The sequence below is a fragment of the Phoxinus phoxinus genome (genome assembly GCF_949152265.1).
Source record: "Phoxinus phoxinus genome assembly, chromosome: 1".
NCBI lineage: Eukaryota > Metazoa > Chordata > Actinopteri > Cypriniformes > Leuciscidae > Phoxinus > Phoxinus phoxinus.
The window spans coordinates 22,146,549-22,174,247 of NC_136876.1; the positions used below are offsets into that span (position 1 = coordinate 22,146,549).

The window sequence follows — 27,699 nt, forward strand, 5'->3', positions numbered from 1 at the left end:
AAAATTAAGGACAGACACATTAGGTTATAGTTCTTCAAAACTTTATTTAAATACAGAAGTCGCATTTAATTAAGATTCTAGTCACTCACAATATAAGTAAAGTGTGGCTTATACACAGCCGTTGAAAAGCTTGGGGTCAGTAAGATTTTTGTTCTTTATGTTTTTAAAGAAGTCTCTGATCAAGGCTGCATTTCTTTGATCAAAAACTCAGTCAAAATATGTTCTATTGTGATATATTATTACTATTTAAAATAACTGTTTTCTATTTTAATAAATTGTAAAATGTAATTTATTCCTGTGAAGCTGAATTTTCAGCATCAAAACTGATCAGTCTTCAGTGTCACATGCTCCTTCAGAAATCATTCTAATGATTTGCTGCTCAAGAAACATTTCTGATTATTATCAATGTGAAACAGAATATGCTTTTTTTCAGAATATGCAATGTGAAATATGCTTAATATTTTTGTGGAAAACAAGATACTTTTTTTCATGATTCATCAATGAATAGAAAGAAATTTTACTAACCCCAAACTTTTGAACTGTACTGTTTATATAGTTTAAACTTTTAATCGTAACCAAAATCTTGTAATCAGAAAAACCTATGAATTATGCCTCTGTCTTTAAGAAAACAGATAGAAGGAGAAAATAAGAGGAATGATGTACGATGTGAGGGAAAGGGAAAATAAGAGGAGTGAGCCCGAGCTGGATTCAAGGGAATTGAATGAGACAAATCCAGGCAGGTCGCTGCCTATCTGAGAGCTGATCCAAGACTGGTATTGAGACACTCTGGCGTACACGCCAGGAAACTTGGCTAGTGCACAGCCTTCACCGAAACTCACAATCCCAGACTGAATCCACAGGGAGTCGTTCTTACTGACCATTGGACCTCCAGAGTCTCCCTACATTGATAAACACTTAATGTTAATATCTCTTGACAGTATATACAGACAGTGAGTGATATCTGGTGTGAAACTGATATACCTGACATGAATCTTTGCCACCCTTATTTACTCCAGCGCACATCATGTTGCTTGTTATCTTGCCTCCATAGGCTTTATTACAAACACTGTTGTTCACAATTGGTACCTGCACCTCTTGCAGTGTGTTTGGAAGAGAGGTGTCTATAACATAAACCAGTGGAAATTTTCTTGTGAAACATTATTCAAAGTTTTGAATCATTGGCGTGTTTGATTGAACTCACCTGCAAATTGGAGTTTGCCCCATCCAGTGATCCAACTCGCAGTACCTCCACCAAATGCACTACCAGCAGCAGCCAGACAAACTGGCCTGATATAATCAGAGAACGTCACAGGAGAGGAGAGCTGGAGCAGTGCTATATCGTTGTTTTGGGTAGTTGAGCTATAGTTGGGATGAGTGATGAGCTGAGTCACCGTCCTGGAGACCTCATTAGGGTTTGAGCCCGATTGGAGCTGGCGTCCCAGGTAGATTTTTACATTAAATCCGCTGATGCTGGTAATAGAAAACATGTATCACTTTTAATTCCTCTATCTATCTACATATAAAGCGTAATATAATACACCATACGTTTGGAAGCAGTGAGCTGCAGACAAAACCCAGTCTTTATTGATTAGACTCCCGCCACAGAAATGGCCTGGAAATGAAATTTTATGGAGGCTTGCCTGCCAGGGCCAAGACCCCACACCTGCATTTTCTCCCCCAACAATCTTGGTGTTGCGGGGGGCTTGACCACACACTAAAGAGAGAAAAGAAGATTGTTGGAGTTAAATCACCTGAGATCAACAAATCATGATCCAATTAATTAAACATGCAGGGTTTGTTTGGTCATTAAGTGTGTAGAATCTTACCGTCTAACTGGCAAAGTGAGCCTATAATAAGAAAAAACAAAAAAATAACAAATATTTAGAGTTCCTAAACAGGTTTGAGACTTTTGAGACATGTTAATTTTGTTACTGCATGTATTTCAGTCTGAACTGGTTTGCACAGAGATTATGCAGATATGGTGACCAAACTGAAAACTGGTTGTTCGAGTATTTTCTTTTCTTTCAACATTGTCAAAGAATTCCAAACTGTATGACAGACTTCCGTCTGTGGAACAAATATTTTGAGTCATTTGCAGATTACTCTGACCAATTTTGTGAACTAAAAAAAGTGATGTTTTTAAAAGATCCTCAAAAAATGATTTGTTCTTAATTTGTTAAAATGTTAAACTTAAGTTCAAAACCTAGCACAACACAAAAATGAAGACAGAAATTTGCAACATTTCTACAGTAATGCCATATTATTTATTATTTCTAATACTATTTCATTACAATATTAGTTTCATTTCCATTCTAAAGGGGGAAACGTATTCATAATTTTGTACTGTAATGCAAACATGGATGAATTGGAGTGAATCATCACCAGTAGAGAGTGTCATTCTTGTTTGGTAAAGAAATTTTACAAAAGAAAACACTGAACTCAAGATTTTAGGGCAACCGGGTTACTTAAGTTAACCAACAATATTTTTTTTCAGTGAGTGACATATTTAGCTTGAGTAGCAAAGTTTTTACAACATAAAAAGTGTCTTTAACATGAAAACTGTTAAAACTTACATAAATTATAGACTGCTTTCATTCTATTAAATGTAGCAATTGATACACCGTTTGTTGCATTTTAGTTTGGCAGTTCAGCACTTTTAAAAATTACAGCTAATCTCTTTTTAAGATGTCATCAGAAATAATAATGCTTGTTTTATGATGTTGAATACATTTAGACATTAAATCAATTCATCAGTCATGCTAAGACTGATAAAATAATTCTAACTGTTTATATAATTCCATTTACTTTTAATATTGTCATGTTATTGCTCTATAGTTTTTAACAAAGAGAAAATTTATTTGGTAGGCTATTAATTTTCGGTGTTACAAAGAAAATAATCAATGTGTTCTATCTTGTGACGTATAATAGGCCTACATAATTCAAACAAATTTACAATTAAACAAGGTTATTTTAAGATCTGGCTTGTTATTTATTATTTTAGATCTTACCTGCTATGTTGAGAAGTATGGCTACTGAAACACACACAGCTTGACACAATGTCATCCTCATGTTCTTGTCTGTTTCTTTGAGAGTGTAATGACACGTAAAACAAGTGCTGCCACATTCAATGGGCCCCTACGTTTATTTACCTCTGACACACCTTGGTTTCAATTCTAGCCAGTGTTTTTGTACACACCCCTCTCACCTGCATACTACTGTAATGCTTCTAATTGGAGATGATACTAAGTTGCAAAATGCCATTTTGACATATACTTCCCTTAGCTACTTACTAATTTTATAAACTTGTATGGAAATCGCATGTTATTACTTAACACTTATTGGTGAAATAGTTGGCTAGTTGTCACTTTTTTGACTCCAGTCAGTAATAGCCTATTGGTGGCCAGATATAGGCCTAATGAAAGTTTAAGGAAGCTTGTTTACTTCTTTTCTCTAAATTGTGAGATAAAAAAAGACCTTTATCACGAATTACCTTTTTCTTTTTTTTCTTTTTTATTCCGTGGCGGAAACAAGCTTCCATAACTATGCGAGCGGTTTGGATATTATGTTGCCACTAGATGGCACCAGTCTCATGCAGGAAATCATTGCAACCCCCATTTCATCTGTTCATTCATTGCAATCATTTGTTCATTCAAATGAGTTTTCAAAAAGTTTTTGGTAATTTTGTAATGCACATTTTGTAAAATCAATAACTCAAAGACCGAAAATCTGTGTGTTATGCATAAATGATCCTTTTGGGGATACATATTTTCTGTGTATCTAGCACTATTGTTCAGTACTGGCCAGCAGTATAAGCCTTTTTGTCTGTGTTTTAGGTTGATGTTAGTATGTTTTATAGAAGACAGAGAAAAGCTGTACCTTTTCCAGAAAGTAATGATTATGATGGCAGTGCATCAGAAAATATGGTCGTAATATGAAAGAAAGAAGTTGAACATCAGGGAGGAAAAAAGCAGTCAGGGATGTCCTTAAGGCGGTGCAACCGGTGTGACCACACTACCTGGGTCTCGTGCTTGGACGGACCAGGAAGCAGTGATAGTAATGGCAGAGAGGAAGAATATACATCATAGATTGCTGTTGAAGTCAGGCATTTGGGTATATTATCCTATTCCAGTTTGGAAAATGTGATCCATACAACCAGAGGTCAGGAAAGAAGCCACTGCCTTCCAGATTCATTTTATTTACAATGCACAAGTTAACATTAACCTTGTATAAAAACAAGGAGAGATGCATTGTGCCAGGTTGTAGCACAAGTGCTATTTTCCGCCCTTAGTCCCTTGGCAGGTCAGTAACACATTAAAGTATAACATTTTACAACCACAGTAACACTTAATTTACAATTAAAACTAGGCTATCATGTGCTTAATTGTCCCCCCTTCCTAAAACCAACCCCACCCCACACCAACAAAACTATGCAATCAAAATCCCTACCTCTCCCAGAACAAACACACACACCTTGGCCTCACGACACTGACAAGCAAATGCTCCAAAAATTATTTTGACTAAACAGAAAGACTCGGGAGAATAAATATTGTGACAATTAACATTTACTAAGAGCCCAGCAAGCAATCAAGTTCTTTGGCGTAGCTTGCAATCCTAGGGTTCGGACTCTGCATATCCTGCCTGAAGACGAAGGCAGTGGGCGCAGCCGACCCCCTGCAAAGTAAGGGAAGGGGCCCATCTGGTGGTGGTGGGGTGGATGGAGGAGAAAGACATCTTGGTGTTATGTGGAGGATGGAGGGAAGGACCCATCTTGGTGGTGTTAAGGAAAATGAAGGGAAGGTCCCATCTTGGAGGTGGTGGGGAGGGTGGAGGTGAATGCTGTGAGCGACAGCATCTGCGAACTCAGACGTGTGTAAGTACCAACCTTTTATACCAAAAGTATTAGGATATGATTGGATAGATGAGAAGGTAATAAGTTATGTAACAATTGAGTCTTCCCGGCAGAACTTGCGCTAGAGCTTAATTTTTTTCCAACTGCTTACACACATTTTCAAAACTATGTCACCTTTTTTCAAAACTGTACACACAATTCCCAAAACTGCACACACACAATACAAAATGCCTCACATCTCCTTCAAAATGTAACACTGCGTTCAAAATGGCATAAACGCATGTCAGAATGAAGCATTTGCATCAAATGGCAAACACTTCTTTCATAATGGTAAATTTTTGGATATACCGGGTATACATTGTTGTTCTAAATCTAAAGCTCTTTGGTCTTTCATAGGCTTATATCTACATTTCAATACTGTAGCAAATTAGCTCTATATGAAATATTAATAACCAATCATAACTTGTTATAATTGATTATGAATATTTGGATCAGATAATCGGATTAACTTGATGTAGCTACATTAACATTACAACCAATTACTCAGTTCATCATGTGAACCCTCAATATTGGTTATTAATTGATTACTGTAAACTGTCCTGATGCAATTTTTTGGGGCTCCAGTTGATCTTGGTTGATGTTGTCTTGATGAGAGAGAACCAGTGTGAGTCAGAGTCTCTTTGGTGAATGGAAAGACAAGGCCGCAGCCTGGCAAAAGCTTGTGGGTCCTTGGGGGACTTATAGTTCAGCATCATCTTCACATTAGGACTTCTCAGGAAGGACCACGAGAGTAAGAGAGCGTAAGAGTAAGAGAGGACTAAGAGAATCTTGAGAGAGGGTGTAAGAGAAAGGTGGATCTTGTGATCAGTGATTTTATAGCGTGAAGATGTCACAGCCTCTGGGGGTCTGTGAGCCAATAAGAAGTGTTTCCTTTGGAGGGAAAATTTTACGACCCATTGTGTTCTAGGAGGCATTTGAATATGTAATTTCATTGGGTGTTTAAGAGAAGAATCTTCAAGATTCTTATAATACTAATGCGTCACAAAGTTAGCAAAATGTAATGTAAATTACAGTTTTTTACGATCGCTATGACAGTTTTTTCAATACATTTAACAATTTTCCTAAACTCTTAACGCACCAACACACCTAAAACACACAATTGGCAAAACGGTTAATTTCATGCTCAAAATCACACATTGTAAACTAAACTCCAAAACTAATTTTCAAAATACAATAATACACTAACACAATACACTATATCTAACAAAACACTGCAAACATGTTTCAAAATCAAATAATTATTCAAAACACTAACACATGTTCTCTTCCAACAGGAACATTTAGTCAATCATAACACAATGACAAAAAAACACTAACATCAGCTGAAATGACAGAAACTGCATTATGTTATGTGTCAGGTCTGCGCTTACACAATAGACAGTATATTGTATTGAATATACAATTTTCTCTACATTTTTGTTTTGTTGAGTTTAGTAAATGCATACATTTCTTTTCTTTTTCTGCAGAAATTCAATACAAAAAAATTATGACCATCTCAGAGTAGCTTTATGTACAGTTTATGAAAAAAAAAAAAAAGACAGACACAGAATTGTCTGAAGTAAAGACTTTATTTGCCAAAGAACATTACTGCAAGATATACCTCTCCCTTGTCCTGGTCCTTGCCCCACTCCTCTCCCTTGTCCTGGTCCTTGCCCCACTCCTCTCCCTTGTCCTGGTCCTTGCCCCACTCCTCTCCCTTGTCCTGGTCCTTGCACCACTCCTCTCCCTTGTCCTGGTCCTTGCCCCACTCCTCTCCCTTGTCCTGGTCCTTGCACCACTCCTCTCCCTTGTCCTGGTCATTGCCCCACTCCTCTCCCTTGTCCTGGTCCTTGCACCACTCCTCTCCCTTGTCCTGGTCATTGCCCCACTCCTCTCCCTTGTCCTGGTCCTTGCCCCACTCCTCTCCCTTGTCCTGGTCCTTGCACCACTCCTCTCCCTTGTCCTGGTCCTTGCACCACTCCTCTCCCTTGTCCTGGTCCTTGCCCCACTCCTCTCCCTTGTCCTGGTCCTTGCCCCACTCCTCTCCCTTGTCCTGGTCCTTGCCCCACTCCTCTCCCTTGTCCTGGTCCTTGCCCCACTCCTCTCCCTTGTCCTGGTACTCATCTTCCTCTCCCCCCGTGTAGGCATTTTCTTTCTTTCTTTCTTTCTTTCTTTCTTTCTTTCTTTCTTTCTTTCTTTCTTTCTTTCTTTCTTTCTTTCTTTCTTTCTGTTGATATTGTTCCTCTTCCACACAAGATCAGTCCAAAGAGTCCTCTTTTACATTACGTAAACTCAACACCTGAGTGTAATTCCTTGGATATCAGCTGTAATTTATATATTTGCAAAACTTCAATAAGCTGTTTCTCAGTAGCAATGGAATAAAATACAGGGAATATATTTGTGTTTCAATTCACAATATGAACAGCTGTTCACTTTGACTTTAGCCTATAAGTTATGTTTAGAACAAGATGTTATCTGTTCTGACATACAGTGTGAAAGCATTTGTAAATTTGGCAGTAAAATTACATTGTTTTGGTATTGGTTGAGATTGTGTGTAAAAGAAGTTCAAGTATTTTAAATTTGAGTTAACTGTATGCATTTTGTGTCAAAGCAACAATAAATGTGTTAATTGTATAGCCTACAAAGACTGATGTTATGCTAACCGTGTTAAGAGTTTAGGAAACTTGTTAAATGTATTGAAAAAACTGTCATAGCGATTGTAAAAAACTGTAACAAATGGGGGACGAAGTTTGGAGTTTATAGAGACCAAACGTGCCACGCATGATTCTGGTTAACTATAGTTTGCAAAGTTTGAAACATTAACCCATTAGAGTTTACAATAAAACATAAACCAAACCACATAAAAGGAAAATCATGTGATGGGAAAATTAGATGCATGTTTATACATTTCTCAAGTGGTTATATATATAGAGAGAGAGAATATATAGGATTAACAGGGTATATTTCTCCTTCTCAGTCAGAATTAAGTGAGTGTCACAGCCCTCTGGAAATTCCTTTTGGGGTCGAAAAACTTGTTATCAGTCTTAATGTGTCCTGTAACATGACACCAGGTTCTGCCAGTGGGTAAGCTTCATTTGTGATGTTAGTTTTGGGGGGAGTTTCATAGACCTTTGTTGGGAGAGTGAGTTTGCTGGATTATTCATTAAATATAATGAATTGTTAGTGCGTGTCTGATTGGTCCAGACACTACAATATAATGTTCTACAGTGAAAGTAATCTGCTAAGAGGGGTAACAAGTACACTGTAAACACCAATGCAATGTAGAAACAGAAAATATTTATTAGGCCAAACATTACTGTTGTATACAGTAGCATACAACAAAACCATACATGTAAACCAAAAGTATATTCTTTAGAATACAGTAAAGAACACAATTTTGTGTTTGGGGTCTCTTTCTATTGGTGACATCCATTGTTCAAAACAGGTCATCTGACCTTTGACCTATTTATACGCCTATACTACACCAAAGCAGTGATTGGTTAGAGATCAGTAAAGCAATTAGTGTTTGTAAATGTGACGAGTGTGTGTGTGTGTGTGTGTGTGTGTGTGTGTGTGTGTGTGTGTGTGTGACCTGGTGAATAAGTGTAGCATTTTGATTGGTTGTGTTTGGAAAAGGAAAGCAAGTTAGTTCCTGTTAGATTTTTGTGTTTTAGGTCGAGAATTCTGTGTAGTGTTTTGAAAAAAGTGTTTTATGCAATTGAAAACTGAGCCAAAGGCTGAGAAATAGCTTATGGTTTTGGAGATTTGCTGTGTAGTTTTGCACTTTGAGTGAGAGGTTTCAAAAAATCGTGTGACAAGAAAAGATCTTGTGTGTAAGCAGTTGGAAAACAACTGTAATTAAACAGGCTTTCACAACTTTCCAGGCAGTAAAATTGCATCTATATTTTGTGTTTTTCACATTTCCACGAGTTTCAAATTAAATATAGTACGCAAGATGAAATGGAATGTTAATAATGCTTTTTAATGTTTGTTTTGAAACCCTAAGACCATTTCATACTTTTCAGAGAGTGAAATTGCAAATGGCAAAGTGTACCCTCATTATTCAAACATTCTGAGGGCACATGTTTGTTGAACTTCAAAACTCAATAATAGGAATATCTTTCCAATAATAGCATATTTAAAAAAAAGAAAAATAATAAATGACAATATAACAATATACCCGCTCTCTTTTGAGAAATTGTACAGCACATTGTCCTCTTAATCAAAGAACCCTAAGAATGTTCATTCAAACAATCTCTGAAGAGGGATATAGAGAACATATGAAAGGAATAATGGACAATGTGAGAGAAATGGAAAATAAAAGCAGGTCAGGTGAGCTTCTGAATCCACTGGAATCGAATTCAACAAATCCAGGCTGGTTGGTGCTTATGTGAGAGTTGATCCAATCCTGGTACCGAGACACTCGGGCGTACACACCGGGATATTTGGGATCAGCACATCCTTGACCAAAACTCACAATGCCAGACTGAATCCACTGGGAGCCGTTCCTACTGACCATTGGACCTCCAGAGTCTCCCTGCATTGATAAACACTTAACATTTATATCTGAAAATATACAGTTAACTGTTAAAGTCACCATGAAAAATTTACAATAAACAATTCTTATTTGAGATGGATTATTGCAGTGTTTATTATAATCACTATGATATTTTTTTTTTTAAATCATGTGCCCTCAAAATAACCTCCCCTCCCGCTTGTGGCGACATCTCTTCTCTAATGACGTCTTTACTTGCGTGGCGTTTCACTCACATGACATCACAGCAATAGCAAACCAGAAACCACAACCATCTGATCACTTCCCGATGGACAAAATCAAATTAAAGGGGTCATGACATGTTTTTTTTTATTTTATTATTATGTTCCCTTAGGTGCAATTATAGTATTACTATAGTTTTTTTTACAAAAAACTTTTAAAATGTAGTGATTTATGATCTTTTCCCACCCTGTTTCTCATCCTCTGATTCAAACAGTCTGTTTTGGGGGTGTTTCCCCTTTAAGAGTTCAGTGTTAACGCCCACTGCTATGATTGGCTAACGTCAGTGCCTATGCATCAATTATTAACGCCCCCAGCCAGAACATTTGCGGATTCAGCGTATTTAAAAAGTAGTTTAAAGTTTTAAATACATTACTTACAGTTTGCGTCGTCGTTGTTGAGCCCAGAATAGTCGGCACGGACTTATCTTTGAGCAACAGTTTTCTGGCAAAGCCAGCATCATTTTGGGATTTGTTCTCAAAACAGTCATCCTTCAAATGTATAGAACAAACGCTTAAACTAACACTGCCGTGACTGAGACGTCCGCAAAAAATAAAGTGCATCCATTTTTCCCTGACGACTGGATCTTTCGCAGCGTATTCAAAGATGTTGTTTGTCCACAGCCAGGAACAGCACATCTGCGTGGCTTCGTAATTTCCCTGTACACAGACCCACTCGCTGTCCGTCGACTGAACACTTGTGAGGCGCGCAGCGCGCGGGCGCGACAACGATACGAAATGAGCGAAGTTGCCTTGCGCTTTAAGCATAGTTGTCTTGTGCTGGAGGCGGTCTATATGCAAACGCTGGTACGTCACTTCGTACCGTGACGTCACTTCTTACCATGGATCCAGAACGAGCTGTATTTAGAGCTTGATTAAATAAATGATTCGTTTATAATGGGGAGGAAGTCTTAAGCTATGAAACTTGCAGGACGGTTTAATGGTACAAAGACCTCTTATATACCAAACGATCAAGGCAAATTTGGTTGCAGTAATTTAAAAGTTGTTGCCGCAGGGTTTTTTCCCCTGTGGGGTTAAAGGTTAGACATATTGCATTAGTTATATTTGACTGAAATGCTTGTATTGAAAATTATTACACATTTTATATTCTAATGATAAAACTAAGATGAGACAGCTGAGTCAGAATATATACTTCCATATATAGAATGTGAAAAATGCTACTGCAAAAGAGGAGTATGTTAGAGTTCTCAACGGGTCGGGTCGGCCCGACAAACCCGACGGGACCCGCGGGTGAAAAAAAAAAAACATTTATTAATCATCGCTGCTGTTCACCGTAAAGAAAGTCTGGCTCCTGCGTGTAACGTGGCGTGCATCATGGAGAGGGGTGGGGGCAGACCTGACGCCGCTGCGTGCACGCCTTTAGCCTGGAGAAGAAGATGGAGTTGGTGAAAAGTAAACTTGCCGCAGGTGAATTCACCGTCGCTACTACAGGAGTGGGAAATCAGAGGTCTGGAAAGTGTTTGGACTGGGCTGGATTCTGATGGAAACTTACAGGTTATGTACAGCCCGCCCGCTGGCTGTGTAGGCTACATGTTTCAGTTCTTTTTATTTAGCCTATTATTGTGTGAATATTTTTATTTAAGGCATATTTATATAGCCTATTTATATATTTAAAGTTTATTGTTTCAGTTGTTTGTATTGTTAAAAGGCGTGAACATTAAAGGTTGATTTGAATTCCTGTCTGCTGGTCATGATTATACGTTTATGAGAAAAAAAATACACGGCCGTCGGGCCGCGGGCCGGGTTCGGGCAGATAATTAATGTTGATGTGTCGGGTTAGATCGGGTCCGGGCTTTAAAAGCCACGGGCCGGGTCGGGTTGTAATTTTCAGGGCCGTTGAGAACTCTAGAGTATGTCTGCATTTAGAGTACTCGACAAACAGTAGACGAAAAGTCATCAACTATTGTCATAGATCGCTCATCATCAGTGTCTCGCTCTGGTCGTCAAAGAACTCCCTCTCCTGAATATTGAACTACATCTCCCATCTGTCCTATTGTCTGTCGGAGCCTCTCTCCTAATCACCTGTACAGGTGCAGCCACTTCTCCCCTCTATGTAAGCTGCTCTCTCTCTGTGCTCGGCGCGAGGTCTTGCATCTGCCACGTTCAAACGCTACTGTGGATTCTACGTTCTCTGGATTTCCCTGGTTTATCGATGCTTGCCTTCCCTCCTGGTCTCAGTGTGTCTGCTGCTGCCTGCCCCGACCCTAGCCTGGTATCGTTGCTGAGTTTGGATTTGCCCCTTAAACCTGTTCTTCACTGTTTCCTCTCTGTGTGCTTTTCTGTTTAATAAAACTCACTGCAAATGGATCCGCACGACTCTGCCTCTTCGTTACAACTATCACATAAAGCCACGTGATAGGTGTTTTGAATAGCAGTGAAGCAATGCAACTGTCACTGGTAGGATGCAGTAGCCTATGTCCTAATTGCATTCATTTAAGTGACTGTAAAATATATTTCAATATGAGAGTGACATATTTTGAGTTTCAATGTTTGGGCTTGGGTCATTTTTTTGTAATTTGTCAATTAAAAAAGGTTCAAATGGATGATGTCTTACCTGACATGAATCTTTCCCTCCCTGATTTAGCAATCCAGCGCACATCATATTGCTTGTGATGCCACCTCCATAAGCATTATCACAGTTTCTGTTGCTCACAATTGGTATCATCACCTCCTGCAGTAGGTCAGGAATCTGTATGCCTGTGACATAGACGAGAGGACAATTTTAATGTCATTTAAAAGCCATTTACAGTAAATTGCTGAGCTTTAGAGTATTTGCAAGTAAATATTCACTCACCTCCAGCTTGTAACATGCCCCATCCAGTGACCCAGCTCTCTGTACCTGCAGCAAATACACTACCAGCAGCAGCCAGACAGACTGGCCTGATATAATCAGAGAACGTCACAGAAGAGGAGAGCTGGAGCAGTGCTATATCGTTGTCCTGGAGAGGATTGTTATAGTTAGGATGGTTAATGAATCGACGCACTGTCCTGTATTCCTCATAAGGGTTTGAGCCCGATTGGCTCCGACGTCCTAGGTAGATCTCAACGTTACCCAAGGAGCTGTGAATAGGCAAACTCAGTTTTAATTCCACTGTGATCAATGTATAATTGTGTCTTGAGTTGTAAAGGGTTAGTTCACCCAACAATGAAAATTGTAATCTGTTACAACACTTTCATTCATCTTCGAAACACAAATGAAGATATTTTGAATGAAATTGAGAGATTTCTGTCCCTCCTTTGAAAGCCTATTCCCCCCAAAACTCTGAAGCTTCAAAACATTCATAAAGAGATTGTAAACAAATCCATATGAATGAGTGGTTTAATTCAAGTCTTCGCAAAATTTGCTGTGTTCAATTTTCAAGTTTAACTTGGATGTTTATTTCAACTTAAATTACATTAAACTGACTTTAAAATATGTATTATGGGTCAACACAAGAGTGAGTAATTGATGACAGAATTTAAATTTTTGGGTGAACTTTAAGCTTCAAATTCATACCTTTGGAAGCAGTGAGCTGCAGACAAAACCCAGTCTTTATTGATTAGACTCCCGCCACAAAAATGGCCTCCATAGTAGACACTTTGAATGCTGACTTGCCACGGCCAAGACCCTGCCGTCGCAGCCTGTCCTCCAACAATCTTGTTGTTGAGGGGAGCTTGACCACATACTGATTATAGGAAAGAAAGTGAGGGAATTCTCAAATAAAATGCCCAAAAGCATACAAAATATGTGGAACAAGAGTGCTATAGTCATTAAGACTATGACAACTTACCGTCTAACTGGCAGAGAGAGCCTATGAGGGAGACAGAAACCAGTTATTTAGACAAACAGAGCCGATGAACTGGTTTGCGTTACCTGCATGCAGCCTCACTGTTCTACATAAATATACCTTTTACATAACATAACCCATGCCATTCTTATGGGCTATGGGGCAATCAGCACATTTTCTGCAGTTTCTATAAAAGTGCGTTAAAGCTAAACGCAAGCTTTATAGTTGCAATAGATTAACAAACCCCTAATTTTATCAGTTTTTACTGGACCAATACTATATATTTTTTATGAATATTGAACATATTATGTTTATCCCAGCGCTGTTTCTCGGGCACGTAAATGGAGCTTTGTAGCTATATAGGCCTAGGCTACTATAAATTTGCTAGTTATATAGGCCTAAATAACTACTTTGAATGAATGTAGTTAAATGGTTTATTTAACTAAATGGGTAAGCCTACTAGTATAAAACGATGTTTGGACAAACGTATTATTTATTATCATATCTGCTTTCCACTTTTAGCTTATTCAGAGTAGCCATACATTCCAGTTATATACACGCAGAACATTTAGGCTACTCAACTTCATCCTGAGATGCTCAACAAAAAAAAAGAGGTTAATTGAGTTTACATATTCATTAAACTCAATTAAAATAGTAGGCTATAGCCTATAAATAAATGTTACATTTGTAAAGAAATTCATATAAAAAGCACAATGTATATTTTATTTCCACAAACATCTCAACATTGTTGGGACTCGGGAGGGTTACTTTTAAAATGTATTCCATTACCGATACCAAGTATAAGGTATTCAGTAAGGTAATCCAAGCACCACATTATGAAAGTAATGTAATCTGATTACTTTTGGATTCCTTTAAGGTCAAATAAAGGGCCATGCACAGACCTTTTGGGGGGCATGTGTTGAAAATGAAAAAGGGCACCCCCTCCCTTTTTTATATTAAAATAATTTAGTAAGCCTATATAAAAGGAAGAAATGGTCACATCTTCATGACAAATTCAATAACACAAAATAATATTCTCAAAAGCTTTAGATTTATTCACTTTTAATAACAACCATAATAATAATAATAATATTATGAACCCCTGTATATATATATATATATATATATATATATATATATATATATCACTTATCAATATAGGCCTATTGTTAACATTTTACAAAAGTCAAACTAAAATGCAGTTACGGGGTTTTTGACCAGCGAATGTGTGCTGTGCAATTGTGCATTTTGTCCGTCATTAAAACGGCGCCGGCAGCATCGCATTCCATTTTCATCAACAGGTTACAAAGTTTGTTGTAGCTATATGGTCGCTCAGTTTTTCCTGTTGTAAAATACATTTGGCTAAAATCTAATTTTATAAAATAATATAGCCTATTTATACTGTATGCACAGGCTATAAGTGTAGGCTATTGGACTGGCAAATTCTGGACCTCTCTCTCATGTCCCGTCTCAGTTAGACAATAAATAAATAAAATATGAGCCTTACAGACATAGTGTTTAGAATTAGTACTTATTCAAACAACAATATCTTTGTTTACCCTTGCAAAACTTGTCTGCTGTGCGGCTGCTGCGGAACTTCGATAGTCACGAATCACGATAGAGGGGGCGGACTCGCGGAGTTATCATGTTTACTGACTGACAGTTTGAGGATCGAACAAGATTTACACGAGCTCTTTTTAAGAACTTTCATTGGCTAAATATTAAAACGTAAAGGGTGACCAATCGTTTACAAGCTGTTAAAATGTGGGTTATGGTCGGGTTAAGGTCACTATTCGGGTTTCTGAAACATTCGGGATAACCCGTTTACATGCGTGGGCAGAGAGACTCCTGTATACATGGAATGTGTAATCAGTCGCCAATATCCCGATGTAAACGGCGACGCACGGTTAGCGTCTGGACGTACGGACAATGCTTCTGCGTCGAATCGACGGCGTACGCCCGCAGACCCTTCTGCGTCGACGCGAACCCCTCTCCGCCCCCTCCGCCGTAGCTCGACGTGCACCTCCAAAAAATTGTAACTACGCGTCGAGGCGACGCAGACCACAAGGGCTGTGATACCGCCCCCCTAGCGTTCTCGCGGTGAAATGCACCGCGATGCAACACAACCCGACGCAGAACCATAAAACGGCCACGACGCCGTAGGAGTGACGTAGCTACGGCGTGGAGTTGACGCATTCTTCCTGTATCCAAAGACAACAACAGCAGCAGCAGGCGGATAATGAATAGTTTGGGGCAGATAGCGATAGTCTTTGTTCTGATCCACCAGCAGCACTTGACACTACTGTGCCTCATGGTCTTTATTAATAGAAGGAGAGAAATTGAGCAAGAGATTGGAAATGAGATGGGAAATGTAGCTGGAGTCTGGCGTCCGTAAAAACCCTGCTTCGGTCACCTTCTTGTAAATCTCACTATCTCGGTACTTTCTGCCGTCAATAAAAGACATTATATTCTTGGTTTTCACCACACTAATAAAGAAATTGGTCTCCTCCTCGCTCCAAAAGTGTGGTGCTGTGCTGCGTCTCGCCATGTTAACCTCGAGTTGTTTACTTCCGCTATACTGCACGCGGGGTTTTTTTATGCGCTGTCTCTACTCAAAAGACCAAGATTCCTTGCGAATAGAACATGCGCAGAACACACATTTTGATGGGGATATGCCGAAACGCGTTTACAAGACCAAATATTCGGGTTAGAAAAGGGGTACCCCAGGTATAATATCCGGGTTTTTAAAAACCGGGATATGAGCATATCCGGGTTTTTGCCGGTGTTTACATGGCCGTGCGCGACCGGGTTTATTGCTAATATCCCGGTTTTGAACGGAGGAGAAGAAAAAAAAAAACACCAAAAAAGGGCACTTCAGAGTGTAAGGCAAAAAGGGCATGTTTGGTTGAGGCTTGGTCAAGGTTGAGCCCTACCTGTGCACGTGGCTAAGGTAAAAAACAATCAAAGTAATTTTATTTAACTATAAATGTAAAATAAAAACCATTAAAACTCTGCAATCATGTCCTGTTTCACCAACTAGATTACACAGCCCCGTATATATATATATATATATATATATATAGATTATATATAGGCTATATATATACAGTATATATTAAAGGCTACAGAGTGGTACGGTATTAGATGGTTTTATTTGTATTTCTTTAACATGTACATGGAAAAATATATATAGGCCTAGTTTATACACAATGTTTAAAAAGTCTACACCATCTACATATTAGTCTACTTTAAAATACATGTTGATCAAGGCTGTGATCTTTCTTAATTTCACTGACTGACCCTGCCCATTAGTAGTGGGAGTTTCCCTTTGGGTGTTTTTCTTTTCATTTTCCGCTAGAAACTTACAGACAACTGCGATCAGAAATAAACTATGGGATTTTAAATCACTAACAAACACTAAATTTGAGCTACGATGTCCATGCTAGTCGTACCTGTGAATGTTTAAGTTGGATGTTAAGTATTTTGATAAAGAAAGCGTCTTCATAGGCATACCTGAGATGCATGGTTTGCACTAGGCCTACTACAACTATGTTGTTTCCTTTTTCCTCTTTGAAAACAAAATAACTGTGCAATTTCCAGACATGAGAACGGTTTTCCCCCGTAACATGTATTCCGTTAGGCTACTCCCCTAAATGCAGTCAAGTGGGTAGTGTAAAGGACCTTAGCAACAGAATTCAATTGGCTTGTCATTATTAAACCATTTAAACATTATTAAACTTACACTTAGAGTCTAGACCTTAGTAAGATCTTACCTGCTATGTTGAGAAGTATGGTTCCAACAACACTCAAAGCTGTGTTAAACTTCATACTTGCTCTGTTCTGTGTTCTCACTGCAGTTTGCTCTAATCTCAGATCTCTAATCGATGTACAGTAAATCAGATGCTGCCGTGTTCATCAAGAGTTCTCAACCCCCATGAGTCTCTGACTCGTCGTTTTTCAGATGCCTTTATTCTGTATACACGCCCTGTTACACCTCTACAACTTTTTTATGGATTACTTATTGACCGCCTTTTAGTTCAAAGTCACTTTACACGTTAACACATTACACTGTCTGGCGCACCCAGTTCAACCATGTCTAATACATACAGAGGTAGAATGAACATTTCTTTGGGCTTTTGACCATTGATTGTCTGTAATAGACACCCCCAGGTCCTCCTGCCAGGCTCTTTTCAAATGGTCCAATGTAGGTGTAGTTTCTTCCTGTGATAGCACATTGTGGATTTTAGCAATTAGCCCTCTTTGAAATGGGTTAGACAAAAACACTGTTTCCATTGTGGAGTTTGGGGGCTGATTAGGAAAAGACGAAAATAAGCCCTTAACAAAACTACGGATTTGTAGGTATTTGAAGAAATCTTTACTTTCCAATTTGTATTTGCTCTGTAATTGTTTAAATGTGGGAAATATATTTTCAATAAATAAATCTTTTATACATCTAATACCTTTATGTTCCCACTGGAGAAATGTTATATTTAAGACTGATGGAGGAAATGCGTGATTATTTACCAATGGACTTAAAACTGACACGCCCTTCCATCCGTAATGCATTCTAATCTGGGACCAGATTTTAACTGAATGAGAAACTACTGGGTTCTCAAGTTTTTGTTTTGAAATAGGCAAAGCTGAATAAAGTAATGCTGTTAACGAGGAGGGATGACAGCTTTCATTCTCCATCTTACTCCAATCAGCCCCCTGAGTGGACAACCAAAATGACATTGAGCGGATATTACATGACCAGTAATAACGTCGGAAACAGGGTAACCCCATTCCTCCCAGACAAGTTGGTCTTTGCAAGAACATTTTCTTGATTCTTGGAGTTTTTCCATTCCATATAAAATATGACATGAGGGAATCTAGTTTATTAAAAAATGCCTTGGCTATCCAAATAGGAATACATTGGAACAAGAACAGAAACTTAGGCAGAACATTCATTCTAATAATATTTATTCGACCTGCTAATGAGAGTGGTAGATTCTTCCATGTCTCTATATCCTTTTTCGTTTGATCATATCATTTCAAATAGTTGTGTTTAAAGAGGCCGTTATATTCCTGCGTAATATTTATCCCAAGATATTTAAATTCATTTGAGATTGAAAAGGGAAAGATATTAAACACATTAGTATTCATACGGGCTTTAGAATTAATTGGAAATAAGGTACTTTTTGATAAGTTCAATTTGTAACCTGATACTGCTCCAAATTCCTTCAAAATTTCCATTATCACAGGAACAGATTTAACAGGGTTTGAAATATATAGTAACAGATCGTCCGCGTACAAAGACACTTTATGTTCCGTTTTTCCCCTTTTAATCCCAATGAACTCCTCCGTTGCCCGTAATAAAAGAGCCAGAGGTTCAATGGCTATTGCAAAAAGTAATGGCGAGAGCGGGCAGCCCTGCCTAGTCGAGCGGCCGAGAGGGAAATAACTTGAATGCACATTGTTAGTCCGCACTGAAGCTTGGGGTTGGGCATATAATAACTTTATCAAAGATATAATTTTCGGGCCAAATCCAAACTTTGACAGGGTCGAAAAGAGATAATCCCATTCGACCCTGTCGCCATACAGATATCTTGCAACGAGATTCCACTAGACCAAGCCCACGAGGAGGCCATGCCCCTCGTAGAATGAGCGAAACAAAGAGCTGCTCCGTCTGTCTAAAAACAGCGGAGTGGGACACATAAGCTCTTAACACCCTAACAAGGCAAAGGGAGCTAGCGTCGTCTTTTCCTCGGAGGCCGGCAGAGCCGACAGGGAGATAACCTGAGCCCTGAACGGTGTGTTAAGGGACTTAGGCACATATCCTTGTTTCGGCTTTAGTACGACTTTAGAGTCATTAGGCCCGAACTCCATACACGACGCTCTCACCGAGAGCGCTTGTAAATCCCCCACACGCTTCACTGAAGCGAGAGCCAGAATAAACACTGTCTTGAAAGACAAGTACCTTATGTCAACTGAGTGCACAGGCTCAAACGGGGCACCCTTCATGGCATCCAATACCGTAGAAAGGTCCCAGACGGGGACTGAAGGAGGTCTGGGAGGGTTTAATCTCCTAGCTCCTTTAAGGAAATGAACGACCAGGTCGTTCCTCCCAAGTGACGAGGATCGTCGGATTGACGAACGCTGCTATAGCCGCCACGTAGACTTTGAGCGTGGATGGGGTCCTACCCTAATCCAGCAGCTCTTGTAAGAAGAAGAGAATCTCCGTTTCTCCGCACTGCAGGGGTGATACGCCCTGGGTTGAGCACCAGCTAGAGAACACAGACCATTTAGAGGAGTAGAGCCGTCTAGTAGACGGTGCTCTAGCCTGCTCGATCGTGTCTAATACTCCTTTTGGGAGGTTAGCGGGTACCCGTTGATGGCTCACACATGTAGGGACCAGAGCTCCGGGCGAGGATGCAAAATCGAGCCCCTGGCCTGAGAGAGGAGGTCGCTCCTCACTGGTATCGGCCATGGAGCAGTGCCTGTCAGCTGCATCAATACTGGAAACCAAGCTTGGTTTGTCCAGAACGGAGCCACAAGTAGCACTGAGCATCCGTTTTTCCTGATTCGCTCTAATACCTGAGATAGAAGCGAGACAGGAGGAAAAGCATAGAGCGGCAGCGGGCCAGACATGGGCCAGCGCGTCCTTGCTCTTGGAGAAAAATTTCGGACAATGAGCGTTTTTCCTGAGATGCAAACAGGTCTATTTTTGCTCTGCCAAATGTCCTCCACAGCAGTTGTACTGTCTGTGGGTGTAGAGACCACTCTCCCGTAGGAACATTGTTCCGTGAGAGTCTGTCTGGGCCGACATTCAGGTGCCCTGGCACGTGTGCTGCTCTCAGTGAGCACAGATTGTGCTGGGCCCAAACCAGGAGGCGTTCCGTTAACCTGTAAAGGTTTCTGGATCTGACACCGCCCTGGCGATTTATGTAGGTCACCACTGACATGTTGTCCGAACGGACCAGGACGTGATGTCCTTTTATCCGGGGACAAAAAACGCCTCAGCGTGTAGTCCACTGCCAACATTACCTGGCAGTTTATGCGTGGGAGCCTTTCCCGTTCGGACCACTGGCCGAAGAACGGTCTGCCCTCGAGCAACGCTCCCCAGCCTGAGGTGGATGCGTCCATAGACACCATCTTGACGCTCGAGGAAGTCCCCAGGCTTACACCTGACTGGTACCAGTCTGTCGCACTCCATGGTTTCAGAGCTGACAAGCATTCCTGATCGAACTTGAGGCGACAGAGACCGGAAACCCAATGATCGGCGCGGCTCTCGTTTTTAGCCAGAACTGCAGCGGGCGCATGCGCAGCAGGCCCAGCTGCAGTACTGATGATGATACTGAAGATATTTTCTGACTGGGAGACAGTGAACTTTTCGCCCAGTTGACTCTGAGACCTAAAACCTCGAGGTGTTCAAATAATATGGTCCTGTGCTGTACAAGCTCTGATCGCGATTGGGCTAGAATCAGCCAATCGTCCAAGTAATTCAGAATTCGTACGCCTTGGAGTCTCAGGGGTGCCAGCGCCGCGTCCATGCACACTGAAAATGTACGAGGTGCTAGAGACAGGCCGAACGGGAGGACTGAATACTGATACGCCTGAGAGAGAGCGCGGGGTGAGCCCCGTAGGGCTGGTCATGTCTGGGAAAAAATGTGGGTGCGTGATAGCGGGCACATTTATAGCACTGGGAGTACTATCTATTAGAACTGACTGACCGTGCATTGGTTTCGTTTTTACAGAAACCGTGAGACATGCAGTGTGTAGTGATTGTGGGCACTGAATAGCGGGCACGTTCACTACATGTGATGCACAATCGACATGAGTCGATTTTAAGTGTGCAAGCCCTGTATTGTGTAGGGCTGTGCTTGTGTGTACGAATGGGCACTGAGTTGTGGGCATTACAGTTACACACATAAGACCATCGACCGTGGCCGGGACACCAGAAAATACATTCTTTTCAGATTTACCTGGGACGCTGTAAAAACGGCGTTTGTGTGCAGGCAAACGGGCCGCGTTGCGGGTTTGTTGACTGCAGAATACACTGGCACGGTCGCGTGTGTTGGAACAGTGCGAGCGAAAAGTTTTGGTGAAAATCCGGCCGCAGCGGGACTTGAACACCGTCGCTTTCCTAGGCGGGCTAGGAAGGCGTGGAGGCCCCGGGCTTGATCGCAATCTTTGGCCGAGGCCCACGCGGTGGAGGGCGGCGTCCAGTTGAGCGAGAGCACGGTCTCACCATATTTCGCCCGATGGCATGTGCAGCGTATTTAGTGACGCGGAGAGCGAGGTCTGTGGCGCTCCGTAAATCCGGCACGCAGATCGCTTCCGGGCCTTCCTCATCGAGCTTACGAAGAAGGTTAGCCTGGAAGATCTGTAACACCGCCATCGTGTTTGCAATAACGACGCAGCTTGTCCAGCGGAGAAGCACCCTGGCTGAAAAAGGGGCTTTCCAGGACTTCGCGACTTCTTCGTGAAGCTCAGGAAGAAAAGGCGCGAGTCGTGAGGACGGCAAAGTACGGTCCCCTGCAGAAAGCAACCATCCAGCCGGTTAAGCGCAGGCTCCCCGGGCGCCGACCACTCGAGGCCGAGGCTCACAATGGCCTCCACAGACGCGGCTTCCCCTTCATCGTCCATAACGGACGCGGCGGCAGACAGCGGCCATTGTCCGTCAGTCAGAGAGTCCAGCGAAGCGGGTGGAGAAGCTGGCGCCGGCGCCAGCGAGCACCTCGTGGTGGAGGGAAGTTCCGGGTTCCGTTGAGCACAGCGCTTTTACGGCGCGGCACTGCAGCGCCCTCATTGGGTCAAGCGTCATGAGAGGCCTCGCATAGGCTGCTGCTTTTGCTGCAGAGCAGCCAATAGGCGCGCAAGCTGTTCCACCTAAGGCTGTATGCTGTTGCAAAGCGTTTTACATGGCAGGGAAAGCAGAACTCGTTCCCTCTTCTAGAGAGAACCGAGGTTATATTAGGTAACTGAGTACGTTCTCTTACGAGAGGTTCTCTCGTACTGCATAATGTAAAATTATGCACCGGGAACCCCTTGTCAACGCCGTTTGCGCTAAGCATTCACTACATGAATCCCAGGGGGGAACGCCCCGGGGGACACAGATAAGTGAGAAACAGGCGGCCAACAGAGTGGGCTCGCACATGTACATAAGCACATCGAAGGGGATATACATACAGAACGGCACCGCCGGTCTATACTGAACTCATCTAACCTTGTAGCGCAGCTCAACCAGGGCAGTCGTAGAGACTTTTTAGACTGAAAGAAGTCTAGCCTGCAGGGCGGGAACTTCCAGGTTATAAAACCTAACAAATGTAGAGGGGGAGGCCCAGCCTGCCGCCGTACAAATGTCATGAATAGAAATCCCGCTGGACCAAGCCCACGAAGAGGCCATCCCTCTGGTAGAGTGAGCCCTGGCGCCTAGAGGGCATTGCAGGTCTTTTGACGCATAAGCCGCAGCAATAGCGTCCACTATCCATCTGGATAGGCTAGGTTTCGAGGCGGCGAGACCCTTGGGGCGCCCACCAAACGAAACAAAAAGCTGCTCCGAGCGCCTGAAGGCGGTGGAGCGCGTGATGTAAATTCTCAGCGTTCTGACAGGGCAAAGGAGGTTTTGCGTCGACCTCGCTGCCGGATGTCGGCAAAGTGTTAACAGATAACGCGTGCAAGTCAACCACACGTTTAACTGATGCGAGAGCGATCAGAAACACGGTTTTGAGCGCGAGGTACTTCAGATCCACAGTGTAACGGTTCAAAGGGTTGTGCTTTCAGGGCCTCTAGGACCAAGGAAAGATCCCAAATAGGAACCGATGGGGGCCGTGGGGGATTCATCCTCCTGGCTCCTCTAAGGAAGCGGATGATGAGCTTGTTCCTTCCTATCGCCTGGCCGCGCGTCGACTCAGCGAACGCTGCGATGGCCGCGACATATACTTTGAGCTTGGAGGGGGACCCATGGAGGGGGACCTATAATGTGAAACTCATTACCTGTATTAACTGCACCTGTTTGAACTCGATACCTGTATAAAAGACACCTGTCCACACAATCAATCAAACAACCTCTCCACAATGGCCAAGACCAGAGAGCTGTGTAAGGACATCAGGGATAAAATTGTAGACCTGCACAAGGCTGGGATGGGCTACAGGACAATAGGCAAGCAGCTTGGTGAGAAGGCAACAACTGTTGGCGCAATTATCAGAAAATGGAAGAAGTTCAAGATGATGGTCAATCTCCCTCGGTCTGGGGCACCATGCAAGATCTCACCTCGTGGGGCATCAATGATCATGAGGAAGGTGAGGGATCAGCCAGAACTACACGGCAGGACCTGGTCAATGACCTGAAGAGAGCTGGGACCACAGTCTCAAAGAAAATCATTAGTAACACACTACGCCGTCATGGATTAAAATCCTGCAGCGCAAGGTCCCCCTGCTCAAGCCAGCACATGTCCAGGCCCGTCTGAAGTTTGCCAATGACCATCTGGATGATCCAGAGGAGAAATGGGAGAAGGTCATGTGGTCTGATGAGACAAAAATAGAGCTTTTTGGTCTAATCTCCAGTGTTTGGAGGAAGAAGAGTACAACCCAAAAAACACCATCCCAACGTGGGGCATGGAGGTGGAAACATCATTCTTTGGGGATGTTTATCTGCAAAGGGGACAGGACGACTGCACCGTATTGAGGGGAGGATGGATGGGGCCATGTATCGCGAGATCTTGGCCAACAACCTCCTTCCCTCAGTAAGAGCATTGAAGATGGGTCGTGGTCTTCCAGCATGACACTGACCCGAAACACACAGCCAGGGCAATTAAGGAGTGGCTCCGTAAGAAGCATCTCAAGGTCCTGGAGTGGCCTAGCCAGTCTCCAGCCCTGAACCCAATAGAAAATATTTGGAGGGAGCTGAGAGTCCATATTGCCCAGCGACAGCCCCGAAACCTGAAGGATCTTGAGAAGGTCTTTATGGAGGAGTGGGCCAAAATCCCTGCTGCAGTGTGTGCAAACCTGGTCAAGAACTACAGGAAACATATGATCTCTGTAATTGCAACAAAGGTTTCTGTACTAAATATTACGTTCTGCTTTTCTGATGTATCAAATACTTATGTCATGCAATAAAATGCAAATTAATTACTTAAAAATCATACAATGTGATTTTCTGGATTTTTGTTTTAGATTTCGTCACTCACAGTTGAAGAGTTCACTATGATAAAAATTACAGTGGACATTATTACAGGAAATTACAGGAAAACCTGCAAAATCGGCAGTTTATCAAATACTTGTTCTCCCCACTGTATGAACTATGAAAGAAGAATGAGAGAAATAAGAGTCATGAACAGTAGAACAATATAGACTATGTGAAGAAAATGCATCTGGAATAGCCTACAAATTTGAGTTTAGTTACAGTGTCTCTTCCATTTGATTATGTAGGCTAAAAAACATTATGTTTATGGAGGCCAAAATGAGCAAAAACGGGCAAATATATGTGAGCCATTTACCATGTGAAAAAAAATAATACTATAAGTCATGGGATAGCTTTAATGTGTTATTTTTTTGTGACTGGGTATGTTTAGGCATAAAGTAATAATTAAAAAAAAATCTAACAATATCATAAAAACAATGTTAGGCTACTTACTTAGAAGAGAAGACGAGTATCCTTAACTGAACAGAGCTGTTCACACTTACATGTTCTGTTAAACTAAAAAAATAAAAAGACATTATAAACTAGTTACAATTTTTAAAATTAACATTTATAGACATCGGAAATAAATAATTTATCTGTTGAGAGTGTGTTGACAGTCTGTGTAGTTGTACAGCTGAGCTCCAGAAAATCAGTAATGAGGATTTGAGAGTGACATATTTGAAAAACAAAAATGCAGGAATAATACAGAACTGTAAACTTTAACGCAAATAACCAGTTCAGCATAAAGTGTTCTTCAGGATAATATGGTTCTAAATAGAACTTTAAGAGTGTACTTTTATTGTTATTATTATTACTATTGCTGTGCCTGTTTGAGTGGCATTTTCATATATTTTACTAAAATGTTATCGATGGTGACTCCTTGCTCGTCAGTGAGGGTTTTACAGGTTTACTGTCTACAGTGGACAAACTGTTTCTTTCAAAGGAAAACATTCACTTAATTCTGAGAAAGAAAGAAAAAGAAGAAAAAAATGCAGATAAAAGGTGGCAGTTACGATTTTTTTTTTATGAGGCAGAAACAAGCTTCTATATTCTGGAATAAACACTACACCATTGTACAGTGAAAAGACAACAATGGAAATATGATCATTTAATGTCATATACTGCTCTCTCGTTTGTATGAATTGTGTTGTTTATTCCAACAGTCTGTTTCTGAAAAGATCCTCTTTGTTAAATTCTGAAATAGTCATAACAAAGACATCATTCAGTGGCACTGTTATGTATTATGACATATGAATTTTTTTTTTTTTTTACCTCGGTGGTAATGAAAATTTGTTAATTGATTACATCATATTTATGAACCAGGCCTCAGTGCAGTGCATTTTTATGTCCCCAATATTTATTTTGGGATAAAATATAGGCTAGGCTATAACTCTAAAGTTATAAAGATGGAAATCATACTCATTACTAGTAACTAATCAATTGAAAAGATGGTAAAAAATTAACTTAACGTTGACACCCTCAATGCTGAGTTCAGTGGTATATTAGTGTAACATATCAGTGTAGCCTAACATTAGTCATTCCACTGGCTTCAGTTTATTTGCCATGAACGGATTGCATCCTACCAAAATACCTTTGCTCTTAAAGGTTGTATGGATATTACCCATGCAATGCCTTTCTTAAAGGTGAAAACACCAGCGATTTCAAACCCCGTTTTTGAGACTGTCTTTGGTTCGCTGCATGGTGTTGACTTATGAATTTACACATGGTTTGTCTTAAAGCCTATTGTAAACACCACAAACAACATTAAACAACTTGATTTTCACCCCAGGGGGACTTTAATAAATTTATGGAGGATATCTCACACTTCCTTTAGGTATTATTATCATTTTAACTGCACTGACACTATTGGATGAGAACAAAATTGAACTGAATTAAGCTAATGACATATCATTAACACTGTTACTGAACTGCAATGAATCAACATTGAATTGAGTTGAGCTGAATAATGACACTCTGTACTTTACAGCAGAATTTAGTTTGTTAATTTATGAATTTAACAACATTAGCCCTGTTATTAATTTCTCTATTTATTTATGTAAAGCCACTTTGACATGATCTGTACTGTATAAAGCGCTATATAAATGAATGAGAATTGACTTGACTTCTTGCTGTAATCCTGAGCCAGAATCTCTTATATACTCAGCAATTCTTGCTACTCTAAAGTATTATCCATTTTAATACATGCATTTAATAATAATTACAATAGACTGTAACACTGGCTGTTCCCATAGTGATGACAATATAACATTTTTGTATTTTGCTTGGGATTTTCATTTGCATAAAGCAAAAATGACAGCCAAAATTATGTTTTAGATGATTAATTTTTTTTTAAAGTATGACTCTCAACAAGCGGACATGTAGGCTACCATGAAATGTAGGAATACATATCTTCCATTAAAAGGGTACTATTTTTAATGTAGCATTGTAACAATTTATGCCAACCCTTAACGTTGTATAATGTATCCATCAGTTGTTATTATTTACAATATGTCATTAACGTTACCCTTATCAAGATGGTAGATTCCCAAAGCCACTCTTTACCGGAAACTCACGACACAGCATTTTGACCTTCCTTCCGGGTTGGCTCCCGCCCCACGTAGCCATTTTGCGTTTCCTGGACAAAAAAAGGGGGCAAGATAGAAAGACAATCAGAAACAGAATACATTTAGTCTTCAAATCATATCGAGAATCAAAAGCGCGGATGTAACTGTGCAATATGATAGGCGCGGGAGCGGGCGAGCAGGTACACCAGCCGCGGCCCGTATTCAAAGTGGAAACAGTTGGCTAGCTGGCTAACGAGCCGTTAGCGAGAGAGTGAGATAAAGACTTCATATACACTTTTTAGGACATTCACGCATATAAAATTATACTCTTCTGCACGCAAGAAGGCGGACGTTGGTATAAAAAAAATGGACCGTGTGTTGATTTGAAACGTCGCAGCGGGCAAAAAACAGCAAACGCCACGGTTATTTGCGGAGGAAGCCGGATAACTGTTTATTCACAGGGAATAAAGAGGAGCATCGCAGCACGCCACGGTAAGATATATTGTTTTTAAGCACTTTGGC

General features: G+C 40.9%; 2 protein-coding genes across 3 annotated transcripts in view; one reads left to right on the plus strand and one right to left on the minus strand.

The window, feature by feature from the left end:
• Positions 1–26: 26 nt before the first annotated feature.
• Positions 27–17,277, minus strand: LOC307010028 (transmembrane protease serine 9-like; the record flags this gene model as incomplete). The annotated part of the gene is made up of 12 exons (XM_079634359.1): positions 27–899; positions 982–1,121; positions 1,202–1,470; positions 1,546–1,714; positions 1,827–1,847; positions 3,009–3,135; positions 9,141–9,425; positions 12,237–12,379; positions 12,477–12,742; positions 13,179–13,347; positions 13,453–13,473; positions 17,223–17,277. 12 exons carry the CDS (start codon positions 17,275–17,277, stop codon positions 621–623), a joined length of 1,944 nt encoding a protein of 647 aa, XP_079490485.1. The 3' UTR covers positions 27–620.
• Positions 17,278–27,168: 9,891 nt separating this feature from the next.
• The window catches only part of taok2a (TAO kinase 2a), a 30,060-nt gene continuing 29,529 nt past the window's right edge, over positions 27,169–27,699 (plus strand). For both annotated transcript variants that reach the window (XM_079608663.1, XM_079608664.1), the window contains exon 1: positions 27,169–27,669. The gene's annotated coding sequence lies outside the window, so the exon portion shown is untranslated. The remainder of the gene's footprint in view (positions 27,670–27,699) is intronic.